This window comes from Mus caroli, chromosome 9 (genome assembly GCF_900094665.2).
Source record: "Mus caroli chromosome 9, CAROLI_EIJ_v1.1, whole genome shotgun sequence".
Classification (NCBI taxonomy): Eukaryota; Metazoa; Chordata; class Mammalia; order Rodentia; family Muridae; genus Mus; species Mus caroli.
The window spans coordinates 50,136,052-50,153,829 of record NC_034578.1 but is presented as its reverse complement, the minus strand read 5'-3'; the positions used below and the strand labels follow the sequence as shown (position 1 = coordinate 50,153,829).

At 44.7% G+C, this 17,778-nt stretch overlaps 2 protein-coding genes across 4 annotated transcripts in view; both read right to left on the bottom strand.

Moving 5' to 3' along the window:
• Positions 1-2,607, bottom strand: part of Poglut3 (protein O-glucosyltransferase 3) — an 18,112-nt gene extending 15,505 nt beyond the window's left edge. The window contains exon 1 of the mRNA XM_021172225.2: positions 2,359-2,607. Coding sequence (XP_021027884.1) covers positions 2,359-2,557 — 199 coding nt within the window. The 5' untranslated portion in view covers positions 2,558-2,607. The remainder of the gene's footprint in view (positions 1-2,358) is intronic.
• A 2,722-nt stretch (positions 2,608-5,329) lies between these two features.
• Exph5 (exophilin 5) overlaps positions 5,330-17,778 on the bottom strand; it is an 81,029-nt gene continuing 68,580 nt past the window's right edge. For all 3 annotated transcript variants that reach the window (XM_021172238.2, XM_029481705.1, XM_029481706.1), the window contains one exon: positions 5,330-14,222. In XM_021172238.2, coding sequence (XP_021027897.1) covers positions 8,962-14,222 — 5,261 coding nt within the window. In that variant the 3' untranslated portion in view covers positions 5,330-8,961. The remainder of the gene's footprint in view (positions 14,223-17,778) is intronic.

Genomic DNA, 17,778 nt, shown 5'->3' with positions numbered 1-17,778 from the left:
GTTTCTCTTTATAGCTCTGGCTGTCCTGGAACTCACTTTGTAGACCAGGCTGGCCTCGAACTCAGAAATCCGCCTGCCTCTGCCTCCCGAGTGCTGGGAATAAAGGCGTGCGCCACCACGCCCGGCTAGCATTTTCTATCTGTTTCTTGTAAGACCTGTTAGGTAATTGTTGATCTACCCCACTGTACAGATCAAGAAACCTAGCTCCAAAAAGTAGCTGAGGGTCATATATTAAAACAAAACAAAAAAAACAAACAGCCAAAAACAAAAAAACAAACAAACAAACAAACAAACCAACCCAGCAGTCAGTAGGCAATCATAGCTTTGCATTTTAAATAGAATAGAATTTTAAATTGAAGAGAACCTCTGGCAATGGGAACCTCGCCTGCCATGACTGAAGGGGCTCTGACCAGTAAGCATGGCTCTGGCAGACCTTGGCTTTCTCTCCCATTGCCTCTGCTTTGCTAAAAAAAAAAAAAAAAAAAAAAAAAAAAAAAAAAAAAAAAAAAAAAGTTGGATTACATTCCTAAAGCTAGGCACCAAGGTCTATCTCCTCATATGGCCACTTCCTCCTCCTGAAGCTGACTACCAAGCTATCAAGGTATTGAAGTCCAGCAATCAAAAGTCCCCTTTGGCTCACCTAATTAATCTGCCCAATTAAAATTAAACACCTCATCCTAACACAAGGTTTTCCCTTGTACCTTTATATTTTTGAGCCTAGCCTGTAACAGCTGAGCCATCTCTCTAGCCCCTTATACCTTTCTAAACTGCCATTTGCCTCTGGGCCATGTCTGTCCCCTCTCTATCCAGAGACAGTCCTGTGTTCCACTCCGGACAAAAACCCTGTCCCCTCTCCTTGTTCCCTTCCCCTTCTTCCTCAACCTCCGTCTCCTGTCTGTCTCTTATTCCCTGCCCTCTGTACCTCTGTGCTGAGAACTTGGTCTTGGGAGGTCCTGAGTCGATACTTTTCCAGGGGGAAAGCACTGATCTTACATTACCAAATGGAGCATCCCATAAGACCAAAGAGTTACACCCTAGGACTACGTAATCATCCAAACAGGTCTGACTTCCTGCCACGGACACTTCAGGATCCACTCACGCACTGCAATTTCTAAAAGATATGTTTTTCTAATTATAAAAACATTATGATGTATTGGGGCTGGAGAACTGGCTCGGTGGTGGTTAGGAGTGCTTTCTATTCTTCCAGCGGACACACGTTCTCAGCAACTATATTAGGTGGCTCACAAGTGTCTAGAACTCTGGTTACAGTGCTCTCTTCTGGTCTCTATAGGCACCAGCTCACAAGTGGCATATACAAACACACACATATCCGAATAATCTTTGCAGAACATTTTATTTGGGGAAAAAGAATTTTAAAATTGGGGGGGGGGGTTCCTTACTCTCCTACTGTAACCACAAGAGTGCTTATCTGGGTTCATTTATTTATTACAGAACTGCAGAAACACCATAACACGGTTTGAATCTGAACCATGTCCCACAGACTCCTGTGCTCAACACTTGATTCTCACGCTCTCTGTTTTTGCTCAGCTGCAAGCCAGTCTAGAAACCCCTCTCAGCCTCCAAACCCGCACTCCTGAAGCTTCCCAGACTCCCTTGGACCTATTAGCAGTTCTTTAATGTTTACACCAGACTGCAGAAATCCAATTGTAGCAACTGTGCTCTGCCCTGATAGGCAGGTTGCTTATTATCTATTTTCTCAGCAGAGTCTTAAGTTTTCGAGAGGCAGACATTGCCATCCTCTTTTTACTCCAGGATTACCAAATACACGTGACTTCTAAGTACGTGAAATTCCCGTTTGCTCGGTGGAGGACGCCAAGGAGTTCTCTGCCTCTTTGTAGGCAAAACAGGACGCCAGCCTTACATTTAGACACAAATTAGCAAATCCTGACTGGCAACAAGTTGAAACCAGCTGGACAAGTCCAGAGAAGCGATCAGATGTGGGAGGAGGGCCCTGCTGAGATTCAAGACAAGCGCCTCCCTTCTCCGGTTCTAGGAAGTTTCCCTGCTTCGCGTGGTCTGCACTGCGGGCCTAAGATGAGTGGGCTGCTGAGTCAGGGAGGAAGGCGCGCCCTGCAGGCCAGGAAGGGCCATCTGCATCACGTGATGGCACCACTGCGCTCCGTGGGACCCCACAGGCGCCGTTTACTCTACTTAGCCTTACATCGGTCACCAGGCGGGACCTGTGGCCCAGCCTTTGGAGTTAGTCACCCAACGGTCCTAAGTGGCACCTCCCGCCCCCGAGGGTGTCAGGGAGGAGGGGAGAGAAGACGACTCCCGCAGTGGGGAGATGGCCACGCGTGGGGACAGGGACGCGCGGGGACGGCGACGGGCGCTGACCTGGTGGCGAGCTAGTGAGGTTCCGGCCGTCCGAGTCCACCGACTGCAGGAAGAAGTAGCGCACGGGCAGGACGGCGGCGGCCTGCAACCCAGGGCCCCACGCCAGGCTCCGCGGTGCGCTCACGCGTACCCCGGCCCCCGCCGCCACCAGCAGGGCGAGCTGCAGCCCCAGCGGCAGGGCCCGCCGGACGCGCTGCATGGTCGCCGGCTCTCAGCTCCGCTGGCCAGGGAGGAGCTGGAGCGCCGGGCCGAGGGGACACCCGGGGGCGGGCCTCTGCCTAGAGCCGCCCCGGGCGGGCCGGGCGCGCGCCCGGACCCCGACTGGGTCGTGTACCGCGCCCAGGCTTCATGCTCCTAGTCATCCCTCCACTAGTTGCCTGAGTTTGCCAGTCTAGAGAAAGGCAGGGTGTGCTTGTTTTAAAATTGTTGTTACCTCTTTTCTTTTTCTTCTTGTTCTTCTTCCTTTTCTTCTTCTTCTTCTTCTTCTTCTTCTTCTTCTTCTTCTTCTTCTTCTTCTTCTTCTTCTTCTTCTTCTTCTTCTTCTTCTTNTTCTTCTTCTTCTTCTTCTTCTTCTTCTTCTTCTTCTTCTTCTTCTTCTTCTTCTTCTTCTTCTTCTTCTTCTTCTTCTTCTTCGTCTTCGTCTTCTTCATCGTCGTCTTCTTCTTCCTTTTCTTCTTCTTCTTTCTTCTCCTCCTCCTCCTCCTATATTTTATTGTTTTTCCTTTTGAGAAGGAAGTCTCCCTCTGTATCTCAGGCTGGTTTTGAACTGATGACAATCCTTCCATCCCAGCCTCCTCCAGTAGAGGGAAATTAAAGGTGTGTAAGCCAAGCCACCTTGCCTTGTGGAGAAAACTGGTTGAGTTGGGGTTTTCACTATGTATCTCCTACTGTCCTGGAACTCTCTCTATATCTATATAGACTGGCTGATCTTTAACTCATTGTCATCCACCTGCCTCTGTGTCCCAAGTATTGGGATCAAAGGTGTGCACTACACCCAGACAGAAAAGGGTTGGAAACATGGCTTATTATAAGTGCACATCAGGGTTGGGTTTCCAGTGCCACAAGTGGAACAAGAGGAATAGCTTCCCTGTTAGGAATTCCCCTGGTCTTTGTTCACACACCGGCCCACCTGTTCCGTATATTTGTGATTGGCAGCCTACTACCCTGAAGTCCCTTATCTTTCGGTGTTTCCTGTGTAGGGCACTTGGGCAGCAGAAGGCAGGGTGTGGGCAAGCGTCTCAGTAGAGTTGGGCACCTATCCTTCCCTGCCCACTATGTAAAGGTCAGGTGGATGGGCTGGGCACCCCACTCCTGAGCATCAAGAGCCGGTAAGAACAGCCCCACAGCCCCCATTTGTTCACTCTTGCTAATTATTTTTTCTTTTTATAGCATTACAATTTTAGGAACTAATTATTCTTCCCAGGATGAGAAATCTGGAAGAACTCATCCTGTAGAACGGGCAGAGATCTTCCCGGTAGATCTCAACCCAGAGCGTATCAGAACCAGGCCCCAGGCTTTAATTGGGCTCCTGAGCATTTTGAGCTCCGGCCCAGGTCACCAACCCAATTACCAATCATAGGCGAGTAGAGAGGCCAGCAGGAAGAAAGCGGCAGATGCCCATACGCACTCCACAGCGCTGGGGTCTCAGGTTAGCCCCTGGAAGTTATAGACAGCGCTGTTTAGAAGCGTCCTTAGGAACTGGGAATAAGTCACTTGTAAACTGCAGGGCAGCAGTGTAGCGTAACTTAGTGTGATTTCCAATGGCTTGTTTCCTGGGGTCGTTTTGCTTTGATGGAACGCCTGCTCTGCTCTACTCCAGCTAGCATTTATACATAAATAAATACCACCGCACACAATAAATACCCACACACAAAACCTGTGTAAACACATTTTATCTACACCCTGCCAAAATTGAACTTAAATTTCCTTTTCCCAGAGAAGTGAGTCGGGGGTTATCTGGCTCTAGGTGATAGTGCCTAAGAAATTATAGAACACTTGAAATAACACCTATTGGGCGGGGTGGGGTGGGGGGAATCAAGCAACTGACTCCTAAGACTGCAACCAGACAACCAACGGACAGTAATTAGAAGGATCATTACGTGATGGTCTTAAGCTACAAAGAATAGTCAGTGGTGCTCCTGAATGAGCTGGCCCCCAATTCAAGCCAACTGCCTCCTCTTTGCTATACCTGAGAACCTCCAGGAAGTGATGTCAGGCTAGGCACCCTGATGTCTCCAAGCTGGTTGGCAACTTTGGGTGTACATGAAAGAGAAGCAAGCCACTCTTTTTGTTTTGAATTGCAAGACATCCATTTGACAAACCTCTCCCAATAGTTGCCAGAAAGACCAGGTATGCCTCCCCCACCCCCAGTAGCTTTGTAATTTTCCTGGGAAATTTCATACTTAAAAAAAAATCATCTTTTAAAGGGCTGGAGAGATGGTTTAGTAGTTAAGAGTGCTGGCTGGGCCGGGCATGATGGCGCATGCCTTTAATCCCAGCACTTGGGAGACAGAGGCAGGCGAATTTCTGAATTCGAGGCCAGCCTGGTCTACAGAGTAAGTTTCAGGACAGCTAGGGCTACACAGAGAAAGCCTGCCTTGAAAAACCACACACACACACACACACACACACACACACAAAGAGTGCTGGCTGCTCTTCCAGAGGACCCAGGTTTCATTGCCAGCAATCCCATATGATGGTTAGCAGCCATCTGTACCTCCAGTTCTTCAAGATCTGATGCCCTCTTCTGGCCTCTATGGACACCTGGCATGCATGTGCTACACAAACAGGCAAAGCACAATAAACAGGCAAAAGCACAAAACAGCAAAAAATAATCTGAGGATAGTAAATAAAAGCAACTCTAACAGTATTTTGGAGTTGAGGCTGTGGCTTAGTGGTGGAGCTGCCTAGTGTGTGGGTTCCGTCTTCAGAAGCACAAACCCAGAAAAACCCACCAAGGATGCAGTGCATCTGTTTAAGTCCTTTATTTCCACAAAAGTGTTATTTTAAAATTTCCCAGTCTATTCCATATTCCATACTTTGGGAACAGATCTGAGGGAAAACATAAAAGGATTATTTGACAGTTTTGACAAAGTGCTTATTGTGGCTTACTGTTTCAGAATAGAATTATCAGTCACAAAGAGCCTTTAAGGAGTAATACAAACTTACAAAGTAAAATATTTACATATTTATACTGTACATCTAGATAGATATTCTACAGCTACTATACAGTGAACTCCAAGCAACGAGGCCTGTTTGAACATAACAGCATTCAATACGGGAACTTGTTTTTACAGAGATATGAATTTCCATTTTAATCTCATCTTTTCCACAACCTCAGAAGGCTTCTTTTAGCACCCTCATGACTCATCTTTATTTCCTGTACAAAATAGTTTTCTCTTTTGAGCTTATCCTTAACCAAATTCATGTTAGTAGCAATTAGAGTTTTGTTAAGATCATTGTATGAATGATGTAAGAGTAAACTATTTAGAAGTGAGTATCTACAGAGTAAAATAATCTTATTAAGCTCAATTTTAAACAAAGTTATATAGTTGTGCTATCCTAATATTTAAGCAAGCTAATAATTTTCTAGGCACTTATTAGTATTGGTTAGTTAGTGTTTTACTCCATTTACAAGAAAGTTTAATAATGATTATATATTTTAGAAAAACAATAATATAAAATGACTATCATTGAAGTTACCACAGCTATGCCCAAAATGTGCATCAAAAAACAGCAGTTTACATATTACATACAACACAAAGAAATTCTTGAAGTTTTCTATACTTCTTCAACGAAGTGCTTCATAAGACTATAAAACAATAGTGATGCTATTTTATTTTTGTGAAATTACTGTTTTCCCGATCCCTCAGTCTGACAAGCAGGTAGTCCTTAGACATAGTGCAGACAAGCAATGACTGAAGGGCAGCCTTCGATATGGATGGAAGATCCCAGCACAGAGAGCCTGAGCCCCCAACGTATGTGTCCTTTCTTACTCTGACTTCCCTCACTCAGAACCTCTCCTTGTTGAAAAGCAAGCTGACGTCCTGTCACCTTTTCTAGACTCTTATAGATTCAAAATATTTATTGAAATAGTATATCATGGTGATCACTGAAAAAAAAATAACAGCAACGATCTTAATGTTAAAATATTTCTGAATATAATAAAATTACACACAAAAAGTCATACTATATGAGAGTTTTACTTAGATAATCAAATAGCAAAAGAGGAAAGGCATATGTACAAACACACACCATTAAGCAAGAAATTGATTTTTACTCTTTACTACTCAAGTTTGCATCCACTCAGAAGAGCTGGTTTTAAATTCTATTCAGTATCTTTTTGAGCTTTGGCCAGAGATTGAGTGGACAGTTTTAAGGAGAGGTTTTCCTGTTAGGGATCTCACCTTCACTAGTTTCGAGTTTTATGGGACTGATGAAAACTAGCCTGTGCCAGACAACAATTATGAGGGCAATAATAATGTATTGATCTTCCTTGTATTTATGCCTGTGCCAGGTCTCTATATGTTTTGCTAATACCTGCCCTTAGCTTTGGCTTCTTTGGATGAACAGTGGGAAATAAAAGTATGTCAGAAACACCTATAAAACAAGACAAAATCCAGTCCTGTGTTGAGATCCAGGATTCCATGCTGCCTGCAGGTCTAGACCACCCTCATCCGTGGACTTTTGCCTTGAATTACAAGGCAAGGAAGCCCCCCAGATACTCTCATGGAGCAACTAAGGAGGTAGGAAGCCAAATTAGCAATGGGTATCACAAGTGATTCACAATACTTTAGGAGCTCATAGTTAAATGTGCCTGAGGGTTTGACAGAAGGTTCAGCAGAGAAGCCAAGTGGTTCCCAGACATCACATCTGACCTCGAATTTTAAGGTTCCCACTGAATGCCTCACCAAAAGTATCTTAGTACAAAGCGTCTTAAATCTCGGGTCTTCACAGAATTGAGTGTAGGGTTGGAAAAAAAGAAAGGTAACAATAAAAGGTGTCTGAATGTGTACCAAACAAAAATTAACAAAAAATTAAACACATAAATGAATCCTGGCAGTGCTTACCCACAGTGCAAAGTATGACCTCACTGCAGCCTTGACTCAAAACACACAGCATGCATCTTTTACTGGGAAGAGGAAGAAGAGAAAAAGATACAGGAAGGGAGGAAGAGGAGGGAAAGGGGAGAGATCTGATACTCTGTTACAAACTGCACTGTTTTTGTTTGTTTTTTTGTTTTTGTTTTTTACTGTGCAAGCATGCAAAGATTTCTGCTCATATAGAAATGCAATTACAGACAACAAAGACTTTAAAACGTCCACTTTATTTCCCAGCAAGTGGGTAACATTAGTACATCCTCAGACTGCACTGTGTTAGACAAACAGATATAACTACTGCACTGGTGTCTGTTTGTTTTTACCTTAAACAAATGGTAAATTTGTATAAGCCAAAAAAACTGTTTTAAAATAAATTTGAGTTATCAGTGAATGTTTGATTTGTATATCTATTTTATATATGTATATACCTGACATCATGTAAAAATTCCTCAAACTACAGAGCCTGGGCTATAAATAAAGAAATTATGTGAGAAGAGTTTACAAAGCTCAAGACTGGGCTATAAATAAGGATATGGGAAATGCACAGGTCTGGAGAGATGGGGAAAATCAGTTACGAAGAGAGCAGCAATAATGCTGACCCAATACAGAGCTGTCTGCTCATCTCCATCTGTCAGCTATGTCTCTGTGGCCAAGCCACACTGCCCGTGTCATTTGGGTTTCAACCCAAGCATTAAGCGTGAACTTAGCCCTCAAAAATTCAGCCCATCACCTCAAACTGTCTCAGAGAAATCCCTGGAGGCACTAATGGGACTAACCCTTCATTTATAACCTAAACGTGTGTCAAGAACCCACTACTGAAGTGCAAGGATGCCCACACAACAGGGCATAACAAGGATGCTCCTTTATGGCGTGGCTGGAGAGAGCTCTGCGGTTAAGAGCACTTGCAGCTCCTGCAGAGGACCCAGCTTTGGTTCCCAGCACCCATGTGACCCCTAACACCCATCCATTCCTCCCGTTCCAAGGGCTCCAGTGCCCTCTTCTGGCCTCTGTAGACACTGCATAAACATGGACACAGCAACAGCATTTTACCCGACTATTGCTTCCCCTACGTTATATTTAATATCTGGAATTCAGGAGGTGGTCTGAGAGAGGAATTCAGTTTTGCAGCTAGCTGTGCTGGGTAATTAACAAGTCACAAGGTCGGACATGTCCCCAAACGATTAGAGGTAAGAGAAGTTAGGAGGAAAATAGTGCTAACATTGGGAAGTGGCTTAGGAGATAAGGCTGGGGGAAGAGACAAGGAGGACAAAGTTCAAACACACCAGGAAAAACAGCAGGGAAAACAAACACACAAAACCCTTCAAAAGCAGTGAGCATTGTTCTTAGAATTCAGAAGGGAATGAAGTAGAGAGGAGAGGATTTGGACGCCGCCCAAACCAGCTCTCTTTTATCTGTTTATAATTATTGGACTAATTTCCACGATAAGCTTTTGGTAAAAAGCAAAACATGACAGTGTTATATTATGCAGTTTCTCGCAAAAGTCTCATAGTTCTGACTCTTTATCCTTTTCATCCAGGTAGTACTCGTCATCTGTGGTTGTGTCTGTGTCCCAGTCTGAGTCCAGTGGCTCCACTGGGTCGTCCTTGTAGATGTTAAGTGGCTCACTTGGAAATACACCATCTTCTGGCACCTGACCTGCTGGAGAAGTTCCCAGCTCTGACTGTGACAGGTTGGAAGTATTAAGAACATCATCCTTGAGGAAGCCAGGGTTCTTGAGGAAACTTGGCTTCCATAATCTTCCCTGTGTGAGTGAGCGTTTGACGTTCTCCAAGAAAGCCAACTGCTGCTCTTTCCCAAAAATTCCATAGTCAATAGGCCTGGAAATGGATGAGGTGGACTTGGGACCTCGTGTCCTATTGCTATACGAAGTCCAGCTTTCACTTTCGTAAGATGCAGGAAGCTCGGAAAAAGATTTGAATCTTCGATTGTACCCACTGTTGGAGAAGGAGCCATCTTCGAGGGACAGTTGACTCAGAGCATTGTCAATGGAAGTGTTTTCGGAGAAGTGGCGCCCCCTGGCTTTCGGGGGATGGCTTGCACACAACAGGTCGCTTTGCACGTTAAAGTTTTTTAAACTCTTTGACCGATAGAGATGTGGCTCAGGTTCTGACTCTGGAGATGGGGCACTCCGGTGCCGCAGCTGACAATGGGAGTTTCTTGTAGATTTCTGAGTAGGCTCTAAGGGGAAAGGAGGACTTAACCTCTGCTGATGGCCAGCGCCTTTTTCTAAGGGGCTGGTTAGTGTAAGCTGAGCTGGGGCTCCCAACTCTCCTGAAATATGAGCTTTAGAATCCTCGCTCTTTGGTGGTGTTTCTAAGACACTGTGCGACCCATTCAGATGTGGTTGTAAAATGCTAGCAGACTTTTGATGGCAAGGCTGACCAGGAGGTCCAGGGCTGGATGCTGTGGTCTCTTGGAGAAGGGTCTCAGACTTGTTCACATTCATCTGGCTGCTTTCATCTGTGGACTCTGTGGCTTTTACAGTATGTTCAGGGGATAGTGGGTTGTCCTCTGGTCTATAAAGAGAGAGCCTCCTAAAGCCAGATTTGCTTTCACTTTGGGAGAAGATAGTAGCTACGTGTTTTCTGGGACTTAAATCCTTAGCTGGGATTTTTTTACTTGCTTTAGATATGGCTGCCAATCTGTGTTTACCTGAGTATCTGTCTTTCGTTTCATCTGTGTTGGTTTTATTTTTGTTATTTCCTCTAGGAAGTAAAGTTTGATCCCGTGTCAACATATGTTCTTCATCTTCAACCTTCCTCATCTCTGCTGTATTTGTTTCCTGACTTCCTGCCTGGCTGGCTTCTGACTGCAGACCTGCTCCCCCTGGCTGAGCCTCTTCAGCAAGCTGCAGCTTACACAATGCTGGCGTTAGAGCAAAGGCTTGGCTTTCTGAGTCAGAGAGCATTTTATCAGTCTGGTTTTGGCAATCTGACCCAGTTGACCCACTGGTTTCCCTAAGTTGTGACCTACTAGAACGGTCACCTACAACTGCAGCCACGTGATCCCTCCAAGGATACTGTCCATTTCCAGTGGCCATGCCACCTGCACATGTCCCAGAATCTCTTCTGGTCTGGGAATTTTCAACATTATCTTCTGAGCGGGATGGGAGACCAGAGGGACCACTGCTTCCTCCTTTAGAAGGCTGCTGATGACTCTTAGTGTCTTCTTTTCCAGCACCTTTTTCCTGATGCAGTAAGGGGGCCCGTAGGATTTGCCTTAGCAGTTCTTTCTCTCTCTCTTCTCTGCTTAGTGAATCATCTATAGCTGTTTTAGATACATTACTTGGGGAAATCTCTTTGATCGTAGGTTCTTCTCTATGAAGAGAAACATCTGGCCCCACCGAAGCCATTTCCTCTAATGTAGATTTGGAAGTCTCTCTATCTGGCAATTGGGAGACAACCTTACTTTCAGGGCTGTGGGAGAGATGGCATGGAGCGGAGTCAACCTGCATCTTTGGGTCTTGTGGTGGAGGTATTCCTGATTGCGTTTGTGCAGGACAATTCAGCTCATCGATTTCTAAAGCATTAGGGGGTGCTTTAGTCTCTCCCTGGAAAGCATCTCTAAGTGAATCGGTACCTTGTGCGTACTGCTGAAGGAGGCTGCAGAATTTTTTGCTGGGTTTCCTTGGTAGAGTGTAATAGATTGAAACCACCTCAAGACAGCTCATGTTCTCTTCATCGCCAGAAACAGAAAACATGCTAGTTGTCTTAAACTTATGTAATGCTTTCCCACTCTCTTTTCCTGACCCAGTTGCACACAGACGTTCGGGAGTTTTTTTTGAAGAGGTCAATGAGCCCATTCTGGGGGCCCGAAGCTCACTACCCTTTCCAGTGGGTTCTTGAGCAAGTTCCTTTTCAGAGAAAGTACTCTCTATAAATGATGGTTCACCTTCCAGAGAGTTAAAGATTCTCCCTCCAGGCCTGGGTGTTCCAGGAGAAGCATCCATGCCCAGGACTGATGACTTCTGTCTGTCATCGCTTTCAGCCAAGCTACATGGCTCCCCTGAAGGACACGAGATTGCCCTCTTGATGAGGAAAGGGAGTGGCCCTTTCCTAACTGAAGCCGATCTAATGGCTTTCATATCTGTCATCTTCTTAGTGGCTTTGGGTGTCCCCGAGACTGCATTTGCAGCATCACTTATTGATTCAGGAGAACTGGTCTTGTCAGATGTGCCCTTTCCTGTGGGAACTTCGGCTTTATTTTTTATTTGGAAGGGAAGTGGCCCATTCCTAATGGAAGCAACCGTTCCCTTACTTTCCTGCTGTCTGCTGTGAATGAGAAAGCTGGCTGGTTTTCTTGGCAAGGTGCAATAGACTGTGCTGAGCTCAGGATCTTTGATGCTTCTTTGGTCCTCAGCACAGCCACTACCTTCTCTTGTGGGTGCCACTGTACGCTCTGTTTTGGTTAGCTTCTCAATACAGGACACACGGCGCCTAACTCTTCCCTTCCCCCTCCCATTCTTGAAGGGAGAGTATGGGTGGCAGTGAACAGCATCGTGTGGAAGTGCAGGACCGTCATGATTCTCTTGGTTGTCTGTAGAATTTACAGCCAGCTGATTATCTTGGCTCTTGGTAGCTTTGTCTTTCTCTTCTCTTTGTTCTTGACCTGGATCTTGGTCTGAAAGGCTCCTGGAGAACACTGTAGTGGAAGGTACCAGATGAGCATCAAGGAAAGAATCTTGGGGTGCATCTGATGCCACATGTAAAGGAGCTCGTGAGACGCTGTGCCCGGTGGCTAGCTTGCTGTCATTGGTAGAATGAGTGGAAGGACTTTGCTCAAGATCTAAAAGAGCAGGCTCCCCGGAAGGCTGTGATTTTTGGTTAGCAGTGGGCTCAAAGCACCAATGGCTGTTTTTAATGGTGCTTGAACTCTCTTCATTACTTCCTGTTTTCTGGTGACAACCTTGATTTGGGCTGGGAAGAGATGTCGGTGTTCCACTTTCTTGGATGAAAGGCGGAGACGCTGCTGAGTCAAGTCTCCTGTCCCCCCCAAAACACTTATTTTTGCTCAGTTTGTTGCTTTGATCTCTTTGTGTTGTATGAATTTGGGAAGTACCCTTTCTGGAGAAGACCCTGGGTGATCTTCTGGAACGTTCTGTGGCAGGTGCATTAAAACCATACCTGTCATTTTGGGCTGAGTCCCGAGAATGGGTATTTTGAAAGTCAGGTAAATCATTAGAGATCACTGTATGTAAAACATATTGGGGTAACCCAGTTGGCCTGCTCTTCTGGTCCATCTTGTTTAGCTGTTCATCCTTTGAAACAGACACATCCATATCTTTCTCACTGTTCGTTTCTGTGACTGGGATGTTGGGCTGGGTGTCAGTAAGAGACAGCGAGTCAATAGAATGGTTACAGGCCACAGGAACTTCTGTACAGTTTCTTATTGGAAGAGAGTCTGGCTTATTGGGGATTATTTTCTGCAAAGTAGCTGTGGAATCCGGGAAGCTGGAACTCTGAGACTCCCTTCCATCATTAGGACTGAGGGGGTAGGGAGTTCTGAATGAAGATGCTGGGGTCTGAGCCTTGCCAAACAAATAAGGGTCCTCGTCTACAGCTTCTTCTATAGGGAAGTGGCCCTGCTGAGAGTCCAGCCTGGAAGATTGGAGGTGGCAGCTTGAGTCAGTTATAGAAAACCCAACTGGTGTGACAAAATGGGGTGGACGTTGGTTCTCATTAACATGTGAGGTGTCCATGCTCTCCAGTGGGGATGTTTGAAAATCAGATCGCCAGCAATGCGAATCTTCTCGGCCTCTGAAAACGTATGTTCCATGGCCGGAAGAATGTGACCTCCAGTGCTGAGAAGGGACACCTTGGCTGCAAACAGATGGCGCCCTGTTTGCTTCAACAGAAAACATTTCAAAGTCCTTGTCAGAAGAAGGGAACGGGTCCCTGCTCTGGGGAATGTCAGGCCAGGGAGAGTACTCTTCCTGTCGGCTCCAAAAAGAATTCTGTCCGAATCTCTGTTCTCTGCTCTGCCTGAAGGTACTGCTAAAGAAAGACCTTGCAAATGGGTTACCCTGACGGTAGAATGGCATATTCTCTGAGTTCTCCAACGTGTCAGGACTCATTGCATTAGCCACAGGGACGTTTAAAGGGTAGCTTTGGTAAGCGTTCAGTGAATGGCACATCTCATACCTCCTACTTTCCTGAAAACACCTAGGAGACACATATTGCTCTGCGGGGTCAATGTCCATTGGTGCTGGTACCCCCAGTGACTCTTCTTGATTCTGCCTATGTCTAGAAGCATCTGACCTATTCCATATGATGGAAGATAAAGGAGTCCTTTTGGGGCTTTGCTGGTGTCTCACTGCTGTAAAACTACTCTTGTTTTGAGTATCGGCTGGAAAGTGTAAACTCCTAGCAGTGAAACTCCCTGCGGCAGGCGAGGCTGATCGTTGCCGGCTGTCGAAGCACAGAGATGCACTCCCAAATGCATTCTTTTGCATGAAGTCTTCCTTTAAGACTCTGGGCTCCCTGGTCCTATACATGTCATAAATCGTCTTTGTCCTAGGAGAAAAGGTTTTAAAGCCTTCTCTAGGGGCTCCAGGTCTCAGGATGTTATAGATAGACATGTTGGAAGTTTCACTGTGGTAGTTCTGTTGCCTTCCTGTGCCATGACCATGACTGTTTCTGTGAGACAGCTTGAACTGTGTTCTTGATCCGTAGTTGAATGGCACTCTGGTATTCATCAAGCCTGAAGACTGCTCCTGGGCCAGCTTGTTGTCCAAATCGTCTAAAACTAAAGGAGAAGGTAAATTAATTGTTGTATATGATTTTGTAATTTTGTAACAATTAGAGTCATTAAAATTCCTCTTCTGAGAATTATATTTTATTATTATAAATATAACATTAATCTTTTTTTTTCCTTTTTGGCCTTTTAAGACAGGCTTTCTCCGTGTAGCCCTGGCTATCCTGGGAGCTCTTTATATATAGAGCAGGCTGGCCTCAAACTTAGATCTGCCTGCCTCTGCCACTCAACTGCTAGGATTAAAGGAGCACGCCACCACCACCACCTGGCTAATAGAACATGAATCTTGATAGTGTTTAAATGATCATATGGCTTTTACCAGACTGTAATGCAGTTTTCTCTCCTTTCTTATTATATCTTTAAGGGTATAAAGCTCTATTTGGGGGGCGAGGAGATAACTCAGTCAGTAGAATGTTCACTGTACAAGCATGAAGACGTGGATTCAGTCTCCAGAAAGAAACCAGACTAGTTCATGAATTTCCAATCCCGGCAGTGAAGGAAGGGAGAGCAGGGATAAGTGGGTGGGGTACTGGAGCTCATGGCTAGCCCCCCTAGCCTGAATGGAAACTCCTGATTCCAGGAAGACCTGGCCTCAAACAGCAAGATAGGGATCAGAATGTCAGCTCAGTCATTCAGAGGGATTGCTACATAAACAGGAACACTGGATCCTGAGTACAGGTGTAAAAGGCAAGGTATGGTGACCTGGATCTGTAATCCTATCACTGGGGAGGCAGAGATAAGGGATTCCTGGAACTCAGTAGGCAACCAGTGTAGCCAAACTGGGAGCTTCAGGTTCAGTGAGATACCCGGTCACAAAAAATAAGGCAGAAGTTGGGGTGATGGCTCAGCAGTCATGCAAGCCTGATGACCTCAATCCCTAGAACCCATATACAAAAGCTGGGTGTGATGGCATCCATCTATAACCCCAGGACTCCTACAGCAACAGGGGAAGTGGAGGCAAGAATAGGCAAAAGCTCTCTTGAGCCAGCCACCATGAAATATTCTGTAAAATGATAGCAACCCTGCTTTTAAAAGGTGGAAGGTGACAAAGGACACCTGAGAGTTGACCTTTGACCACATGAACACTACTCACGTCTATACTCATGCACACATAAACATAATATATACAAAACATAACTGTCTGAAAGGTAGAGATCTCAGTCAAACAAGTGCTTACCCAGTGTGGCAGTCTGAATGAAAATGGCCCCCAAAGGCCCCAGGGAGTGGCACTATTTGGAGTTGTGGCTTTGTTGGAGTAGGTCTGACCTTGTTGGAGAAAGTGTGTCACTAGGGGAGCTTTGAGGTTTCAGATGCTCAAGCCAGGCCTCTTCCGGCCGCCTGCTGATCTGAATGTAGAACTCTCAGCTACCTCTCTAGCTACCATGCCGCCAGGCTTCCCACCATGATAAAATAGCCTAGACCTCTGAACTTTAAGCTAGACCCAATGAATAGTTTTCCTTTTTAGAAGTTGCCAGTCAGAACCCAATGCCAATTTGGGCCTCTCCGTGTGTGTGTGTGTGTGTGTGTGTGTGTGTGTGTGTGCACATATATGCACAAACTCTCATGTGCATCCCACGCACACACACCATTTATACATACATACATACATACATACATACATACATACATACATTAATAAAAAGGGTAGAAAGCCAATTAGGAAGACACTCAATATTGATCTCTAGCCACCACACACATAATAACTCACCTACATGCTCACCCACACATATATGAACACATACACACAAAACAAGGTGGAAAGCTCTTGAGGAACCACATACAAAGTTGACTTCTAGCCTCCACATGCAAATGAACACACACACACACACACACCTTCACACAAACCTTCACACACACTCCTGTGTGTGCATGCATACACACAGTCATATTTTCCTAATAAATTTTAACCAGGTCCTCTCTGTATATCTACAGTCTATTTACTCTTTGTGCAACATGGGCTAATAACAGAAAAAAATAATGTAGGTCACAATATATGCTTGCCATTGAGTCACTAGGCAAGCTGAGAATTATTAGTTCATGTCTATTTCTTTTACACCACAAGGTTACTGTAATAGTTCAATGGTTATTCACATTATGAGACTGTAATACAAATAAGCCTGAGCATGGTATGTGGTTTCTCAGCTGTTCTGTTCAGAAAATATCACTACAGATAAAAGTTCAGTACCATTGAATGTATAAACACTTAGTGGATAAATTTGGGTGATATGTGGAATTCAAAGTTCTATACAATATTAATAGATGATATATTAACTGTTGACTTATTTTCAAGAAAACCACTGTAATATAGTACTTCCTATTTATCAGGCACAGGACATCAATTAATAAATACTTATATAAACTTTACAGGGATGGCATTTTCACTATTTTTGTTTTATAAGTGAGGACACTGAAGAAATCAAGACAAGACCCTGGTCACTTAGTGCAGGGATTTGGACCCAGACCCTGTCTCCTGAGTCCTACTACACCAAGGCTTGAGCCAAGCAAGCAAGATTTTATTTATTAGGAGGCAAAGCTACTGTTGCAAACCAATGCTGACATTTATCTTATGGTCCCAGAGAGGGTGCGAGCCAAGCCAGGACCCAGTGATCTCCTTATAATATGAAGGATGGAGGCCAGGGCTAGACCCAGGGTACCAAAAGTACCTTAGTCTGCAACTTTAGACAAGTCACCATACATCATTTAAGTTGCCGTGAGCAACATACCTAGCAAGCTGGTGGGAGACCAAAATGGGGACAATGTATCTTGCAGGTTAAGGGATTTGTTTGCAGTTAAGATAGTTAAGAGTAAATTCCTGGTTGTTTTATGTTAAATTCTTTCAAGTTAAGGTATGTATTGGTAATTGAGAAGAAGTTCTTGTCTGTCCTGTGCAGGTTAAGGTTTCTGTTTGCAGTTAAACTACAAATGTTTCTGTTTATCCTGTGTTTAGTTCATGCAAGTTAAGATTTCTATTTGTAATTAAGAAGTTCCTGTTTCTTAGCTCTGATGTAAACTTCTTGCAACCCCATTTATACGATGTATATCCTTACCCATGATCCTTCTCTTCCATTGTATCTTTCTAACAGATCTCTCTCACCTCTGTGAACACCTTATGTTTCCTATAAAAGGGACTTCAAGAAGCCAGCAGGGGCTGTTCTCTTAGGGTAAAACAGCTAGCTGACCAGTCCCAAGTGCACCCCAAAGTACAGCTTCCTTTAATTGGACGATCATGGATTTGATCTTTTTGAAAATTTCAGGCTTAACACTGGCATTATTTTGTATTGTATTTAATCATAGTAAACATTTTCCTCTATTAAGCTATTATAAATGCACACTCTTTTTTTCATTTTTTTTATTAGGTATTTTCCTCATTTACATTTCCAATACTATCCAAAAAGTCCCCAATACACTCCCCCCCCAACTCCCCTACTTACCCACTCCCACTTTTTGGCCCTGGCGTTCCCCTGTACTGGGGCATATAAAGTTTGCAAGTCCAATGGGCCTCTCTTTCCAGTCATGGCCGACTAGGCCATCTTTTGATACATATGCA